General features: G+C 44.7%; 1 protein-coding gene across 2 annotated transcripts; it reads right to left on the bottom strand.

Moving 5' to 3' along the window:
* Nucleotides 1-11,873: 11,873 nt before the first annotated feature.
* Nucleotides 11,874-13,071, bottom strand: LOC129017685 (CMT1A duplicated region transcript 15 protein-like protein). 2 transcript variants are annotated; one of them, XM_054458300.1, is made up of 2 exons: nucleotides 12,905-13,069; nucleotides 11,874-12,636 (listed from the first exon to the last, which is right to left on the bottom strand). In XM_054458300.1, the coding sequence occupies exons 1-2, from the start codon at nucleotides 12,966-12,968 to the stop codon at nucleotides 12,056-12,058; spliced, it is 645 nt and encodes a 214-aa protein (XP_054314275.1). In that variant the 5' UTR covers nucleotides 12,969-13,069; the 3' UTR covers nucleotides 11,874-12,055. The 2 variants fall into 2 exon arrangements, with proteins under 2 accessions (XP_054314275.1, XP_054314276.1); XM_054458301.1 differs by having other exon boundaries at nucleotides 11,877-12,636; nucleotides 12,923-13,071.
* Nucleotides 13,072-14,783: the final 1,712 nt, after the last annotated feature.

The following is a 14,783-nucleotide window of genomic DNA, read 5'->3' as shown; positions in this document are numbered from 1 at the left end:
CCTTCTTCTCTGTCAACCCCTCATTCTCAGGCAACCTCTCCCTTTGTGATGGTAAAGATGCTGCAACTAGGCTTATATGTGACCAGCTCAACCACTCCATGAGAAAGAAACGTACACTTATCTCTGTCGGCTGTCCTTGCTCTAAGGCTCTCTCAAAGGGCACAGCAAGGGAGTGTGCACACATCTGTATTTACGTCTATGTCTGTAATTGAAAACTGTATGTTCAGTCTGATTCCTCCCATTGCAATCCAACCATACAGGTTTTATTTCTGATTTCTTTCTTTCTCCTGTGAGTATCTTCCTTCTCTGACAGTGAGAAACTAGGTCCCCACACCTTATTTACTCATCTGATTGATGTGTGATCAAACCCCCTTATGTGATCAAACCCCTTATGTGATCAAACCCCCCAACCATCTTTGCTGTTGACCCTTCCCCAGGTGAACACCCTCCTCACCCTGTTAGGGCGCTGGCAGCTTACCCAGTCTGCTCCTCTGCAGAGGTACCCTCTTCATTCCTGCTCAGGACTGGGCACTCTGCACCACACCCTCCCACGTGCAATGCCTTCTTACCCTACGTGGGCTCTGACACTACAGGCCAGGCCATGCCTTTGTAGAAGTTGTTTTCTTGCCTCTGGGGCTCTGACCCCCAATGCTAAGCCACTCTGTGAGTAGGTGCTCTCCTTATCCTGCTGGGGCTGACACCCCATGCCTCACTGTCTCTGTAGGGGACTCTCTCCTTTCCTGCTCACACTCTGAGTCCCCATGGCTTGTCACCCACAGGCATGCACAGGTGCCCTCCTCATCCTGCTAGGTTCTTAACACCCAACCTCAGGCTCAGACAACACAGGTGAGGCCACTCCAACACGGGGATGCCCTTTTCACCCTCCTTGGACTCATACTCATAGGCCACCATGTTTTCCTCCCTTTCCTGCATAGATGTGACCTTGTGCTGTCCCAATTAATAGCTTTGAGGCTGAGTTGCTCAAGAAGGGAGGAGAAGGGAAGAGGAAGCAGAAGCACCTTTTATCTTCATTTGTGTCTGTCATCACATCACAAGAGACTCTGGACCTGATGCTGTCCTCCATTTCTGAGACTCGAATGCCCATCTGGCTCCATAGTCAAGGAAGCAATTGCCGCTGCCTTTAATCAGTCCTGGCTGGGGACTCCTCTCCCCTTTCCGTGATCTGTTTTCCTCCCTGGCCCTTATCACCCTCTGACCTATTTGTTGCATGAATTCCTCCATTTCTAGCAGTCAGTGCTGTGCCTGGCACATGGAAGTACCAAGAAATAGTTCCTTAATGATTGAGTCCTAGAACAGAACGCAGATGAATGAGGCTGTCCCACGTGGCTGGGGAGGCTCTGGGTGCAGTAATGAATATAGAGGACGTGGCTTCCCTAAACCACACTCAACTCAGTCCAACCTGCTCAGATTCTCGGTCTCGGTGGAATTCTTCTGTGCATTGTGGGTTCTATAGTTGCTAATGCTTCAGTGTCTTTTCATCCCAACACCCCATCAGGGCCACCTCCTTTGGCCTGTGAAGCACCAGTGACTTATGGGAGCGGACAGAGGAGGAAGTGTAGTTAGCATTCATTCATTGCTTATGTTGTACAGGTTGTCAAAACTAATGAAATTTTATGACAGACGGGCAACGACCAGCTTCCTGGTGTTATTTATCTTTCTCGCTTCTGGCTTGGAGCACTGGGAGATTTTTCATTTACATTTAAAAATGCCAAGATGACTAAGCGCAATTCGCCTACTCAGAAAACTAGCAAATTGTATCAATGCACAAATGTAATTAATCATCATCAGGCATGAGAAATGAGGAGCAGTTAAGCAGGATAGTCTATCTTTCCAATTCCTCTCCCCCTCCCCTACCACCATTTCAACCAGTTCCCAAACTCCAGGGACATACATCACGTTTTTTCTCTCTTTGCTCACATCTGATAGCCAATATTTTCAATGACAAATAAAAGGTCCTTGTGGCTGGTGACATGAGTCCCCATGGCTCAGTAGACATATTTATAGCCGCCTTAGAGGAGATGATGCAAATAGATGTAACACATAAAGAGAAAAAATGAAAAAAATGGAAAATTTAATGTAAGAGGGAATGGAGGTCCTGGGAGACAGGTTAATTCTGGAGTGACAAGACCCAAGATTGTGCAACTGTGTTTATGTAACCAAGAGAAACCCGCAGAACCAATTCATCATAACAACCTAAACCTGGGGGCTGTATGTGCCTTAACAAATTCCTTTGTATACATCACTTAATTCTCTTATCTCCTCATTCCTGCAGTATGTTATCTGTGTTTCCTTTGCTCTTATCTCTACCTGCTATTGCAGGGTCTCTAGGCTCTCAAATTTCCTGCTCTCCACAAATTACTTCTGGGGGGTCTCCAGAGGTATCTCAGATGGGTTCACTAATAAATTGTTAGGTCTCATGTAGCATCTGCATTATTTTTCTTCCTTTCTCCTGCTACCATCAGAGTTTTGATGAGCTGCATCCTCAAGGCACCAAAGTGACAGCCCCATGTCCTCTGGAGACCTCTGAGGGTCAAGAGCTTTTCACATTCTGTACAGTCAGAAGAATGTTTTCTCTCCACTCCCAGCATTTTCATAGGGACTTTAAAATTGTGCAGCTATGTTCCAGTGCCTTCTAGATTTTTTTTAGTAAACAGTTTTTGGGCGAGGAGACAAAGCTGAAAGGCAAACATTGTAATACTCTACTCAAAAATCCAAGCATTTGCTGCCATGACTGCCATGACTAAGGCTTTGTTATGGGGCCAAGCTTTTCTGCCTCACCTTCTCTCTTTTATAATGGGTTATTTTCCAGAGGGCACCTCATTTTAAAAATGCAAGTTGGCATTGGAAAGGAGAGACATGTCCAGACATGCCAGCCTCACAATAGTGGACACTTGTTCAGGCTCAAAATGGCACATCTTGATACCCATGGTGTACTTACGCAGCATCCACAGTGTGCTAGCTGCTCCAGGTGCTGAAAAGTGAATCAGACACAGGACCCAACACAGTCATGCAGTAAATAACCATTATAACTAAATAAATGGTGGGGAAAGTAAAAATAAGCGCAACAAGAGATGTACAGATAATGTGGTAAAGAGGAGAGCTACTTCCTGTAGCCTTGAAAGTGGAATGGCTTCATGGAGGACCCATTAGAGCTGAGCCCTGAGAGGACATGAACATGTAGAGGAGTGGAATCCAAAAGGTATTTCAGGAAGGAGCGCTAGGAGCAGAAGCAAAGGGTGAATGTTACCAGCAATATGAGTGGATTAACAGGGTTTCAAATTGGCTAAAGCATGCCTTGGTTGAAGGGGAATGGTTGGAGAAATCATAGTGGAAATGGGGAGTGAGACCTCCAGGGGATGTTTGACCTGGCTGAGATTTTTTTTTTCTTTTTTTTTTTTTTAGATAGAGTCTCGCTCTGTCGCCAGGCTGGAGTGCAGTGGTGCGCTCTCGGCTCACTGCAACCTCCGCCTCCCTGGCTCAAGCTATTCTCCTACCTCAGCTGCCCGAGTAGCTGGGATTACAGGCACGCACCACAAAGCCCAGCTAATTTTTGTATTTTTAGTAGAGATGGGGTTTCACCATGTTGGCCAGGATGGTCTCGATCTCCTGATCTCATGATTCGCCCGGCTTGGCCTCCCAAAGTACTGGTATTACAATCGTGAGCCACCATGCCTGGCCTATACCTTATTTTTATGCAGCAAAATATGTCAAACTAAGATAGTATACTATTTAGAGCCATTAAAAGCCATTGCATAGAGGACTGTGTTTTTGAATCAGTCAGGTTCACCTGGATCAGGTAGGTGCACCTAGATTAGTGTGTGTCAGATGAATAGGAGAAGAGATCTGGGCAGGCACATCAGTGAGGAAGTCTTTGCAATAGCAGAAGACATGGGTACTAAGATTGAAACAGAAGAAATTCAGAGTAGAAAGGTGATGAGCTTTGGAGAGAGAGTAGATGGATACCTGGAGTGAGGGAAAAGAGGAAGCTAAGAAGAACCCCACATGAGGAAGGAGAAATATGATGTCCAAGAGGCAGAGTGAATTTTTGGAGGGAACCGAGTGAGTTCACACATTCGAAACAATTTTGTAAGGTGAGTGGGATAGGAATGTTCATTCTTATTTTTTAATTATTTATTTATTTATTTTTATTTTTTTCTTTGAGATGGAGTCTTGCTCTGTCACCCAAGCTGGAGTACATTGGCGCAATCTCTGCTCACTGCAACCTCCACCTCCTGGGTTCAAGCGATTCTTCTCCCTCAGCCTTCCGAGTAACTGGAATTACAGGCATGCACCACCACACCCAGCTAATTTTTTATATTTTTGGTAGAGATGGGGTTTCACTATGTTGGCCAGGCTGGTCTCGAACTCCTGACCTCAAGTGATCCACCCACCTCAGCCTCCCAAAGTGCTGAGATTACAGGTGTGAGCCACCATGCTCAGCCTTATTCTTATTTTAAAGGCAGGAGAGTTGTTACAGGGAGCAGGTAAGTGTGTGTCTATGGCCACAGGGCGTGCGGCAGAAGTGACTCTCAAACCCCAATTTTTAGCTGTTAAAACATTTTCTCTTTTCTTGATACACATACACTTGCATATGTACCTGCCTGAAGAGGATGGCAGAAGGAAGATTAAAGAAAAAGATGAGGAATAAGGAGTTACGCTGTTGATGAAGAAAGCACACACACTGCATTCATGTTAGCAATTATTTCTGGGAGATCCATCAGGCAAATGAAATCTCCTAATCCAATTCAGGAAGGAATTTCCTGGACATGTGGATCCATAATCCTGTTTAACTCCTCCAAAAAGAGAGACTAAATTAGAGATCGACTCCAGTAAAAAAGCAAACCTAGAGGTAACGGTTGCGAACAGAGCCTGGGCATCCCCTCCGCCGGGGTCCCAGGCTATCATCTAATAAAAGCCATACAAGTCCATAAGCCACATGGAAATCGCTTTACCCAGAAGCTTCTGGAAGGTCCACGTGTTCATAACTAGGACACTGGTAACAGACCTATTCCTCTTGGTTATCTTAGGTGATAGCTGTTTGTGAAGCATCCCTTTCTAGAGAATTTAGATTCCGTCATGGTCTATTTTGCACTTGGGAATATGGTGGTGGTATGTTGTTTTTCTCTTTGGCTGGTGAGGAGAAGAGGTGGGAAACCCTGGGCTTGCCAATGTCCTATTTGTCTTTCTGTTTGTTGTTGCAACTGGCCTCATTAAATCAAGAGAGAGCTGCCAACATATACAACTTTGGCTTTCCTAATTAAAGTTCTACTGAAAAAAGCTGCCCCTCTCCTCTGACTCCCTCACAGGAATGCACTCTCATAACAGAGGCATCTGCCCCCTGGACTAACCTTTCTTAAAACCAGATAAACAAAGTAATACCAATAAAAATATCCATCTGTGCTTAAAGATAAATAGAGCGTTAATATACCAAACTGAGATCTGGATTCTTTTGGAACCAGCTTTAATGATATTAGACATCTGTTCCGGCTTGCTTTCCACTCATTTTCCACTTGCAGATTCTTATAAGACAACCATGTGACGGCAGTTTTTCTGTGGGAAGTGGGGGTGCCACCTGAACCCCTGCCATTTCTCAGGCGATTGCCCCAGTAGAGGGTAGTAGATCCCAAAGGTATAAGCCAATGATGTCCCTTACCGTGTGGCAATCTGTTTGGACCTCATCATGGATTTTAAGCACTGTGATCTTTTTACATGTTTACTTTTGAGATACCAGAATGCCAAGTTATTCCTTTACAATGATAAGTGGAATAGTCAAGTAGACCAGATGCACAAATGTTGGCACAATCGTGGCAGCCTTTCTCTTCCTGGAGTTAAGTCGTATGAATATCCAAGAAATATCCAGAAGCTATTCATTTACCAGGAGAGAGCATTTTCTCTGGCAGGAAAGGTGGCAGGTCCCCATAATGATTTGTTTCTTTTAAAGAGAATTGGACTTGGATGACCAAAAAAACACCTTTAAGTGTTTCTTTTACCATTTTTAACACTCAAGAACAATTTCAGGCAAAGTACTATTGTGGGAAAACTTTCTCCACTTAAATGCAGACCTGTCGACCTGGATTTGTTAGATTTGGTGCTAACTCCAAAGTGACTATGGGCAGATCAGTGGGGGTGGGGGCCAAGTCGGAAATGTGTGAGGGTGTTCAGAATTGTTCTGATGATGGGAGAGATGACACTGATTTTTGGTGCCTGAAGACCAACGATGCCAGAGGCACAGCAATTTGAGGGACAGTCTTAGTTGAATTGCCTGTTTGAAATGCTGATGTAACAGGGTATTGAGAAGCACTGACTTTTTCAAATAATGGACACTTTTTTTGAAAAAAAATCTTACACAAGACCCCAATATATAAAACTCATTGAAGGAGGGCTATTTTGACTGATGGAGAGGAGGTCTCTGAAATACTTCTACGGAACACAGTTTGAGAAATACTATTTTAGCTGATACCAAATGGCCATAGAGCTTTAATATTCTGTCTGGTTCTATGTTATAAAGACTAAGTAGTTTACTTTTTCTTTTTCTTTCTTTCTTTCTTTTTTTTTTTTTTTTTTTGATATGGAGCCTCACTCTGTTGCCCAGGCTAGAGTGCAGTAGCGTGATCTTGGCTCACTACAACCTCCACCTCCCAGGTTCAAGCAATTCTCCTGCCTCAGCTTCCCAACTAGTTGGAACTACAGGCCTGTGCCACCACACTCGGCTAATCTTTTGTATTTTTAGTAGAGATGGAGTTTCGCCATGTTAGCCAGGATGGTCTTGGTCTCATGACCCCGTGATCCGCCCGCCTCGGCCTCCCAAGTGCTGGGATTACAGGCGTAAGCCACAGCGCCCAGCCAATTTCACAAATAGATTTTTTTCTTACTGTAAATCTTAGCAAGCTCAGCACATGAATTTTTTTTTTCCTTAAATTGAAAGCTTTTACCCTTTCACTTAAAGGCAGCACTTTATGGCTTCTCTTGGGCATATCCAAATTGCTGTCATCACTACTTGTATTAGTCCGTTTTCACGTTGCTGATAAAGACATACCTGAGACTGAGAAATTTACCAAAGAAAGAGGTGTATTGGACTTACAGTTCCACATGGCTGGGGAGGCCTCACAATCATGGTGGAAGGCAAGAAGGAGCAAGTCACGTCTTACATGGATGGCAGCTGGCAAAGAGAGAGCTTGTACAGGGAGACTCCCATTTTGAAAACCATCAGATCTCGTGAGACTCATTCACTATCACAGGAACAGTGCAGGAAAGACGCACCCTTGTACTTCAATCACCTCCAAGCAGGTTCCTCCCACGACATGTGGGAATTGTGGGAGTTACAATTCAAGATGAGATTTGGTTGGGGACACAGCCAAACCATATCACTACTCTTGTGCTTTGGGGCCATTATTAAGTAAAACAAGCGTTATTTGAACACAAGTACTGCAATACCACCACAGTAGATCTGATAACTGATGGCTACTAAGTGACTAAGGGACAGGTGGAGTATACAGTGTGGATGCGCTGGACAAAAGGGAGGATCTACCTCCCAGCTGGGATGGAGCAGGACGATGCAAGATTTCATCACACTACTCAGAAAGGCATGCAGTTTAAAGCTTGTAAATTATTTCAGGAATTTTCCATTTAATATTTTCAGGCTGTGGTTGACTGTGGGTAACAAACCCAGGAAAGTGAAACCGTGGAACCATGGATGGGAGAAAGGGTGAATTACTGTATATTCATGAGGGATATTTGTCCATAGTTTCTTTTTTCCCTTTTAACAAATTTTTGGGTTTTGTATATAGTTTGTCTGGTTTTGGTATCAGGGTAATACTAGCTTCATAAAATGAATTGGAAACTGTTTCTTCTGTTTTCTTAAAAAGATTATATGGAATTAGCGTTCGTTCTTTAAACACTTGGTAGAAATCTTAAGTAAAACCAACTGAGCTTGGAGATTTTTTTGTGTGTGTTATAAAATTACATATTCAGTTTCCTTAATATTTATAGGATCATTTTAACTATCTGTGTTTTTCAGTGAAACTGGTCCATTTTCTATATGTTGTCAAATTAATATTTGTAGAATTGTATTAGTATTCTTCATTATCCTTTTGATGTCTGCAGAATCTGTAATGGTATCCCTGTTTTATTTCTGATATTAATTTGTGCTGTTATGTCTTTTTTTTCTTTGTTGGTCTTGTCAGAAGTTTGTCAATTTTATCAATTTGTTCCAAGAACCAGCTCATTGATTTGGTTTCAATTTCATTGATTTCTACTTTTATCTTTATTATTTCCTTCTTTTTCTTGCTTTTGGTATATTTTGTACTTCTTTTTCTAGGTTCTAGAGGTAGAAGCATAGATTATTGATTTGAGACCTTTTCTCTTTTCTAATGTGAGCATTTTAGTTATGCTTAATTCCCTCTTAGGACTACTTTAATTGGATTATTGAGAGGCGTTGAAGTCTCCAACTGTATTTGTGGATTTATTTATTTTTCCTTTCAGTTCTATTAGTTTTAGCTTCACATTATTTTGCAGCTCTGATGTTTAAAGGTGCATGAACATTTAGGCTCACTATGTCTCAGTGAATTGACCCTTTTATCATTATGTAATATTCCTCTCAGTCTCTGGTCATTTTCTTTGTGCTGAAATATACTTTATCTGATAATATAATGACTCTGTTCCCTGTAGATTAATATTTTCAGGATGTATCATTTTTTTTTTATTTTCAACCTGCCTGTAATCATTATATTTGCAGTGAATTTTTTCTAGACACTGTATAGTTGAATCATTTTAAAAAGTCTGCTCTGGCAATGTGTCTTTTAATTGGTGTATTTAGATCATTACATTTAATAAAGTTACTGATACGTTAGGTAGGGCATAATAATTTTTTGTTTTCTGTTTGTGTCTCTGCTTATTATTTCTGTTTTCTTTTTCCTGCTTCCCTTGGGTAGTTTTGACATTTCCTTTAGAATTATATTTCAATTTATAAATAGTTTTTTTTTTAAAGAGTATCTCTTCATATAGATTTTTTTAGTGGTTATAACCAGCTGATCCTGCTGGTTCGAGAGCCCTTTGGCTGAAAAAGCAGATAGCTCACCGGCCCGGCAGCCTGGGTCCCCAGGTAGTATCAGTTCAGGCCAATGACACTGAAACATTTGTCCACCCTGAGAGGACTCTGAGCACCTGTGGCTGAGGTCAAAGGACCACAGGGCTAAGGATGGGGAGAGTCCAACTCCAGTCGATATGCATACCTTGGCAAGCTTCTCACTACAGCCCACTGTTCATGGAGAAGCTGGGCCTTGCAGATCAAACAGAAACCCCCACGACATGCCACTTTCTGCCCCTATGTCCTGCGTGTCCTGGGCATTGGCCCTGTTTCCCTTGGCAAACACAGAACACTGTTCCATCTCAGAGATTGCTTAACCAGAGAAACAGATGCATTTATGGTACTGTAAGTACTATAGTATATATGTTGCCAATTACTGTAAAGTCATAAGTATTTATAATTCTGGTTCTGATTTGATGGGCGCTTGAGGTAGCTGTGGGTGGGAGGATATGCTTATTGTCTGAGGAGACTCACAACCATTTCTCAGGTTTCCCTTGCAGAGTGTATGCCGTTACCAGTGGGATAGTGGGGGTGCCAAGGAGAAAAACGGCCAGTTAGAAAAAATCCCAAGACTAGTCTATGCAGAATCTCTTACCTGCAGACAGGGCATTAATAGTCCAGTGGTGGGTGAGCGGCAGAGGCCAGGAATGGACTCAGACTTTTGCCTCACAAAGCTGTGAGGACTCTGAAGCTCCAGCCCCTGCGTCATACAGCCTTGCCAGGAGTCTGCTGAGCACCTTTGAAACAAGTGCAGGGAAAAGATGAAGGTCTGGGAAGCCACGGAGCTCACAATATTCATCGACACTGGTCACCTTTGTGTTAGAGAGTGTATCTGTATGACTGAGTACATGTGTCTATGTGCATAGATATATCTGCGCATGCCTGTCTATATGTGCACATTATATGTTGATGTGTATGTATGTCAGTTTTATGGCTGCGTACCTGTGGAGATATGTGCACACTGGACTGTGGGTCTCTGTGTGAGATTGTAACATTTGCGTACATGTGAGGGTGCATATCTATGTGTAAATGCTGTCATGTCTTGCATGTTTAGTGTGTGTGTATCCGGACACACATGAGTACGTGTGTAGAAATATGTGTCTGTGTGTATGCTTGCTCTCCATGCATCTGTGTTTTTGTATGTGTAACTGAGCGTATTTCTACATGTAGGGATGACTGCGTGTTCATCTTTGAGGAGCTGCATGAATGTGTCCTTTTTGCGAGATTTCTCTTCCCATTCGTCTTAAATCTCTCTCGCCAGTTAAATGTTCCCCATCTCTGTGCCTCCTCTATTCATTCTCTCTCACCAAATGAGCTTCTAAGCACCGGTCTCCCTCTGCCATCAGATTGGCTGCTTTCGCTGCACAGTTCCCTTCTCGCCCTGTACTTGCTTTCTTCCCCTGTCTTTCTACCTCAAGCTTCCTCTGCCTGCTTTTGTCACAGTCTCATTGCTTGCTGACTTGGAGGCTAGGGCTGGTCTTCACTTAGCCTCTCCCTTCCTGATTTCTAGCCCTAGTGGGCAGAAATCACTGTCTTAGCCCTTGCTGACCTCCACAGTGAACCATCATGTTCCTGCTGCTTTCCTGACCCCTATACTCAGCCTGGAATTATTGTAGGAGATAGCAAGGGCATTCAGAAGAGTCAATTGGTTACCAGTGCCTTGGTGTTTACTCTTTTATGTCTTAGTTCCTTAGTTGGGGGTGGGGTTTGATAGGGAAGTGGTGGTATAGCTAGAATGTGAACTAAGAACTTCTCCATCTGCTTTACTTTTTCTTTTGTTGACAAAATGTCACCTTTTCTACTCCAAACTGACCAAGAAGTTGTATTTGCCGTTTGTGGCTACTCACGTCCTACTGCCCAGCCAAGGGACCCTATAACATCTCAGCCCAATGGGTTGGTTAAAAAGAAGAGAGGGAGACAGGTCACTCTCATTTTTGTATCACAATTGCTCTTCTTTTTAGCAAGTGTATGAACTCACAGTGCTTTTCTATGAATAAACCATGGATCACATGAAAGATCATTTTTCTTAAAGAAAAAAAATTCCCGAATCCCAGAGGGGACCAGCAAATACTTAATAGGAGATTAGAGATTTCCTGTGAGTGCATATGGCGCGGGGTGACCTGATTCTGTAAAGCAAATGTTATTGTCCTCCTTAAATTCATGTGTTGAATTCTATGTGATGGTATTTGGGGGTGCGGCCTTGGCAGGTGATTAAGCTCATGAAGGCAAGGACCTCATGAATGGAATTGGTGCCCCTATCAAAGGGACTGCAGAGAGCTCCCTCATCCCTTCTGTCATGTACAGACACAGTAAAAAGATGGCTGTCTATGGACCAGGAAGTCAGCCCCACGGAATCTGCTGACCATTAGACCTTGGATTTTACCATCTCCAGAACTGTGAGAAATCAATTTTCTATGCTACCTAGTCTATGGCATTCTGTTTTGACGCCCAGATTAGCTAAAGTACCAGCATGTCAACTTGCACACATAATTCTTGGAAACTCTGATGCCAAATCCTTGATGGCAAAAGGTGATTGATCTGCCGGAGACATGAGCCTACATCTTCCCTCTTTCCACAATAAACCAGAGAGTCAAAACAGGCAAGAGTAGGTCAAGGTCTTCTAAAAGCCATACCTGAAAGGTTTCCAATAACAGATGACTCGATGGTAATTCAACCACACAAACAACAACAACAAAAGACACAACTATCAGAGATTTTCAGGATAGCCTCAAAAACACCATCTTACATTAGGGAGTTCAAAAGGGCATGAAGTTTCAGAAATCAAACTTTATTTTAATGTCGTTTCATCAACTTGTAATTCTAACACTATTAATAAATGGTAGGGCAGGTGGCGGCATGAGAGCCTGGGGCACAAGGGCTGTCTTTAAAATCTTTGTTTGCTGTACCTTTTGGAGCCACCTCCTGGTCCCCTCACCCCCTGCCCGCCTGTTAAGGGCCTGTCCCGGGCAGCACATTAGGGGCAAACAGCCTGGATGCCCAGTTGCGGACACACATCCATGTCTGGAGGAGGAGGTTGCCTCCGGGAGCAGGAGGAGCTGCTGGAACTCTTCTTCCTAGCCTTCTTTTAATGCTCTCCAGCACCTCCTGCACACAGATAAACCCCACCAGGACTAGGAGAATAAACAGGACCTGCAGCAGCAGGGCTGTGGCTATAATGAATGAGAGATGCCTCTCTCCAGTGAGGTACAGGAGCTCAGGCCTAATGCTCTGCTCTCTGCCTGCATGTTTGCCACTGTGCCCAGGACTAGGGGCAGCATGGGAGCTGCTGGCTGAAGCTGTGCTAGTCACCCCTTCCCTCCCACTTCTCTCTCCAGCCACGCTTTCAGCTCCAGGGCTAAGGCCAGTGGCTACAGTAGGTGCCATGATTTCAGGCAGATCCTCGTTGGTCTGGTCCTTGGCTGGAGCTCCCTCTAGCTCCAGCGCTCTCTCTGGAGGGGGCTCTTCCCATGCTGGCTCTGGCTCGACAGCTGGTGCTGGCAGTGCTCTCATTTCTACATATGGACCAGGAGCTGAAAAAGGAGAAAGGGTCACCAGCATCAGTCACCTTCCACTGGAATTTCCAAACAAAGAAACAACCTCACTGAATTTAAAGGAGTTCCAGCCCCTAAACACCACCCGCGCAAAGTCTTCCAGGCTGCAGGCCACCTCATCATGTGTCTGTGCCTCCATGGGCTCCCAAATGTCCTCCTAGACAAGGACAATGAGCAGATGCAGCCCCGATGGGATCTCTGGTGTGGCCTGGCCTACTAGGGCCTGCCCCGGGCTGCCCTGTGGTACCTGGGTGCGCCTTCTTACAAAGGGCCACAGGCGTCTGGGGTGAGGGATGAGACTTTTTCGGCATCGTCGGAAAAGACTCTCACTCCCTCCATTCCTGAAGCAGCAACCTCTCAAAGTGGGGAAGCAACACGAGAACATCTTGCTTTCTTGAGCATCTCCCACCAACTGAGCTGGGTACGGCGCTGACTCTGGGATATGGGCGCCTGGTTACCAGAGTTCTAAGTTCTGTTTGTGTGTGTCATCATCAAGGAAGTGAGGTCGCTTCTTTACGGTTCTGTCCCCTCGGCCCCTTCCTTCCTTAAGACCTACTCGGGACTCCACTGGGCTGCTGACTGCTCACCCTAGCCCTAGGTCAACTCATTACCTCTACACAGTTATGTCCACCCAGGGCCTGTTTGGACACCTGTGCCTGATGTTCACCAGGGGCCGGATGTCCTCAGGCCTGATGTCCACCTAGGGCCTGATGTCTGCCTTGGGCCTATGTCCCTCTGGGGGCCTTGCGTTCACCTGGGGACTGTATCCAGCTGGGGCCTGATGGCCTACCAGGTCTTGTTGTTCACCTAAGGCCTTGTGTCCACCTGGGGTCTGATGATCACTCGGGGCCTGGGTGTCCACCTAAGGCCGGATGTGCACCTAAGGGCTGAGTTTTCAGCTGGGCCTGATGATCACCTGGGGACTTGGATCTAATGTCCACCTGGAGTCTTCGGTCTAATGTCCACCTTGAGCCTATGTATCTACCTAAGGCATGATGTCTACCTGCGGCCTGATGTCCACATGAGTCTGGTGTTCAACATAGGCCTGCTGTCCACCTAGGGCCTTGGTGTTCATCTGGGGCCTGGTTGTCAACTTGGGGCCTGGTATACACCTTGAGTCCAGGGTCCACCTGGGGCCTGATGTCTGCCTGGAGGACTGACGTCCTCCTGAGTGAGGTGGGAGGATCTCTGGAGCTCAAGAAGTTGAGACCATAGTGAGCCGTGATTGTGCCACTGCCCTCCAGTCTGGGTGACAGAGTGAGACCCTGTCTCAGACAAATAAACAAAAAAAAAACCACACAAATTATATAGCTATACAAAAATATTTTCTTTCTTTTTAACCTTATTCTATGAGCTTTTTTCATTATTTATTTCTTTTACTTTTAAAATGTTTTTGTTCAAAACCAAGACACAAACACACACTTTCCCCTAAGGCTAAGCAGGGTCAGGATCATCAATTTCACTGTCCTCTGCCTCCACATCTTGTCCCACTGGAAGGTCTTCAGGGGCAGTAACAGGCATGGAGCTGTCATCTCCTTGATAATAATGCCTTCTTCTGGAAACCTCTTGAAGGACCTGCCCGAGGCTGCTTCACAGTTAAGAAAAAAAGTAGTAAGCGTATACTCTAAAATAACAATAAAAAATATAGGATATTAAATACATAAAACATTAACATCAGCATCTATTATTTTCATCAAGCATTATGCACTGTCCATAATTGTATGTTCACACTCACATCACCGCAAACATGTAAAACTCTGTGGTGTCCAGTGAATCTGCCTTTCTTTACCTACAGCTGTCTTGGTAAATTCTTTTACCACCCATCCCACTGTCCCAGAGAGTTGCTGCTCCCCTATGACACTGAGTAAGGAGGAGATACAGCTGACACCACCCGGAAATATTCCCTGAGGCCAAGCTCAGGCCACAGATTATGGTGAAGCCTCCAATTTCCACACTGTAAGCCACCGGGGGCCTGGTGACCCCTGTGATCAGGCCACAGGGAGCATCTATGCATCAGGCACTTACAGAGGCGCCAGGGTATACCCCAGCACACTGAAGGCCCCTCTCCACACCCACAACCCCAGGCATGTATAGAGGATCAACACTCCTGCCCACAAGCACCAGGC

This window comes from Pongo pygmaeus, chromosome 19, assembly GCF_028885625.2.
Source record: "Pongo pygmaeus isolate AG05252 chromosome 19, NHGRI_mPonPyg2-v2.0_pri, whole genome shotgun sequence".
Taxonomy (NCBI): Eukaryota; Metazoa; Chordata; class Mammalia; order Primates; family Hominidae; genus Pongo; species Pongo pygmaeus.
Note: the sequence above shows the minus strand (reverse complement) of the source record. Positions and strands in the feature narration are given on the sequence as shown.

Excerpts from the sequence above, each read along its gene's own strand:
- LOC129017685 (XM_054458300.1), bottom strand. The coding sequence starts at position 12,968 with ATGCCGAAAAAGTCTCATCCCTCACCCCAGACGCCTGTGGCCCTTTGT. Across the intron at positions 12,637-12,904 it reads TTGTAAGAAGGCGCACCCAG|CTCCTGGTCCATATGTAGAA; the intron begins GTACCACAGGGC and ends CTCCTTTTTCAG.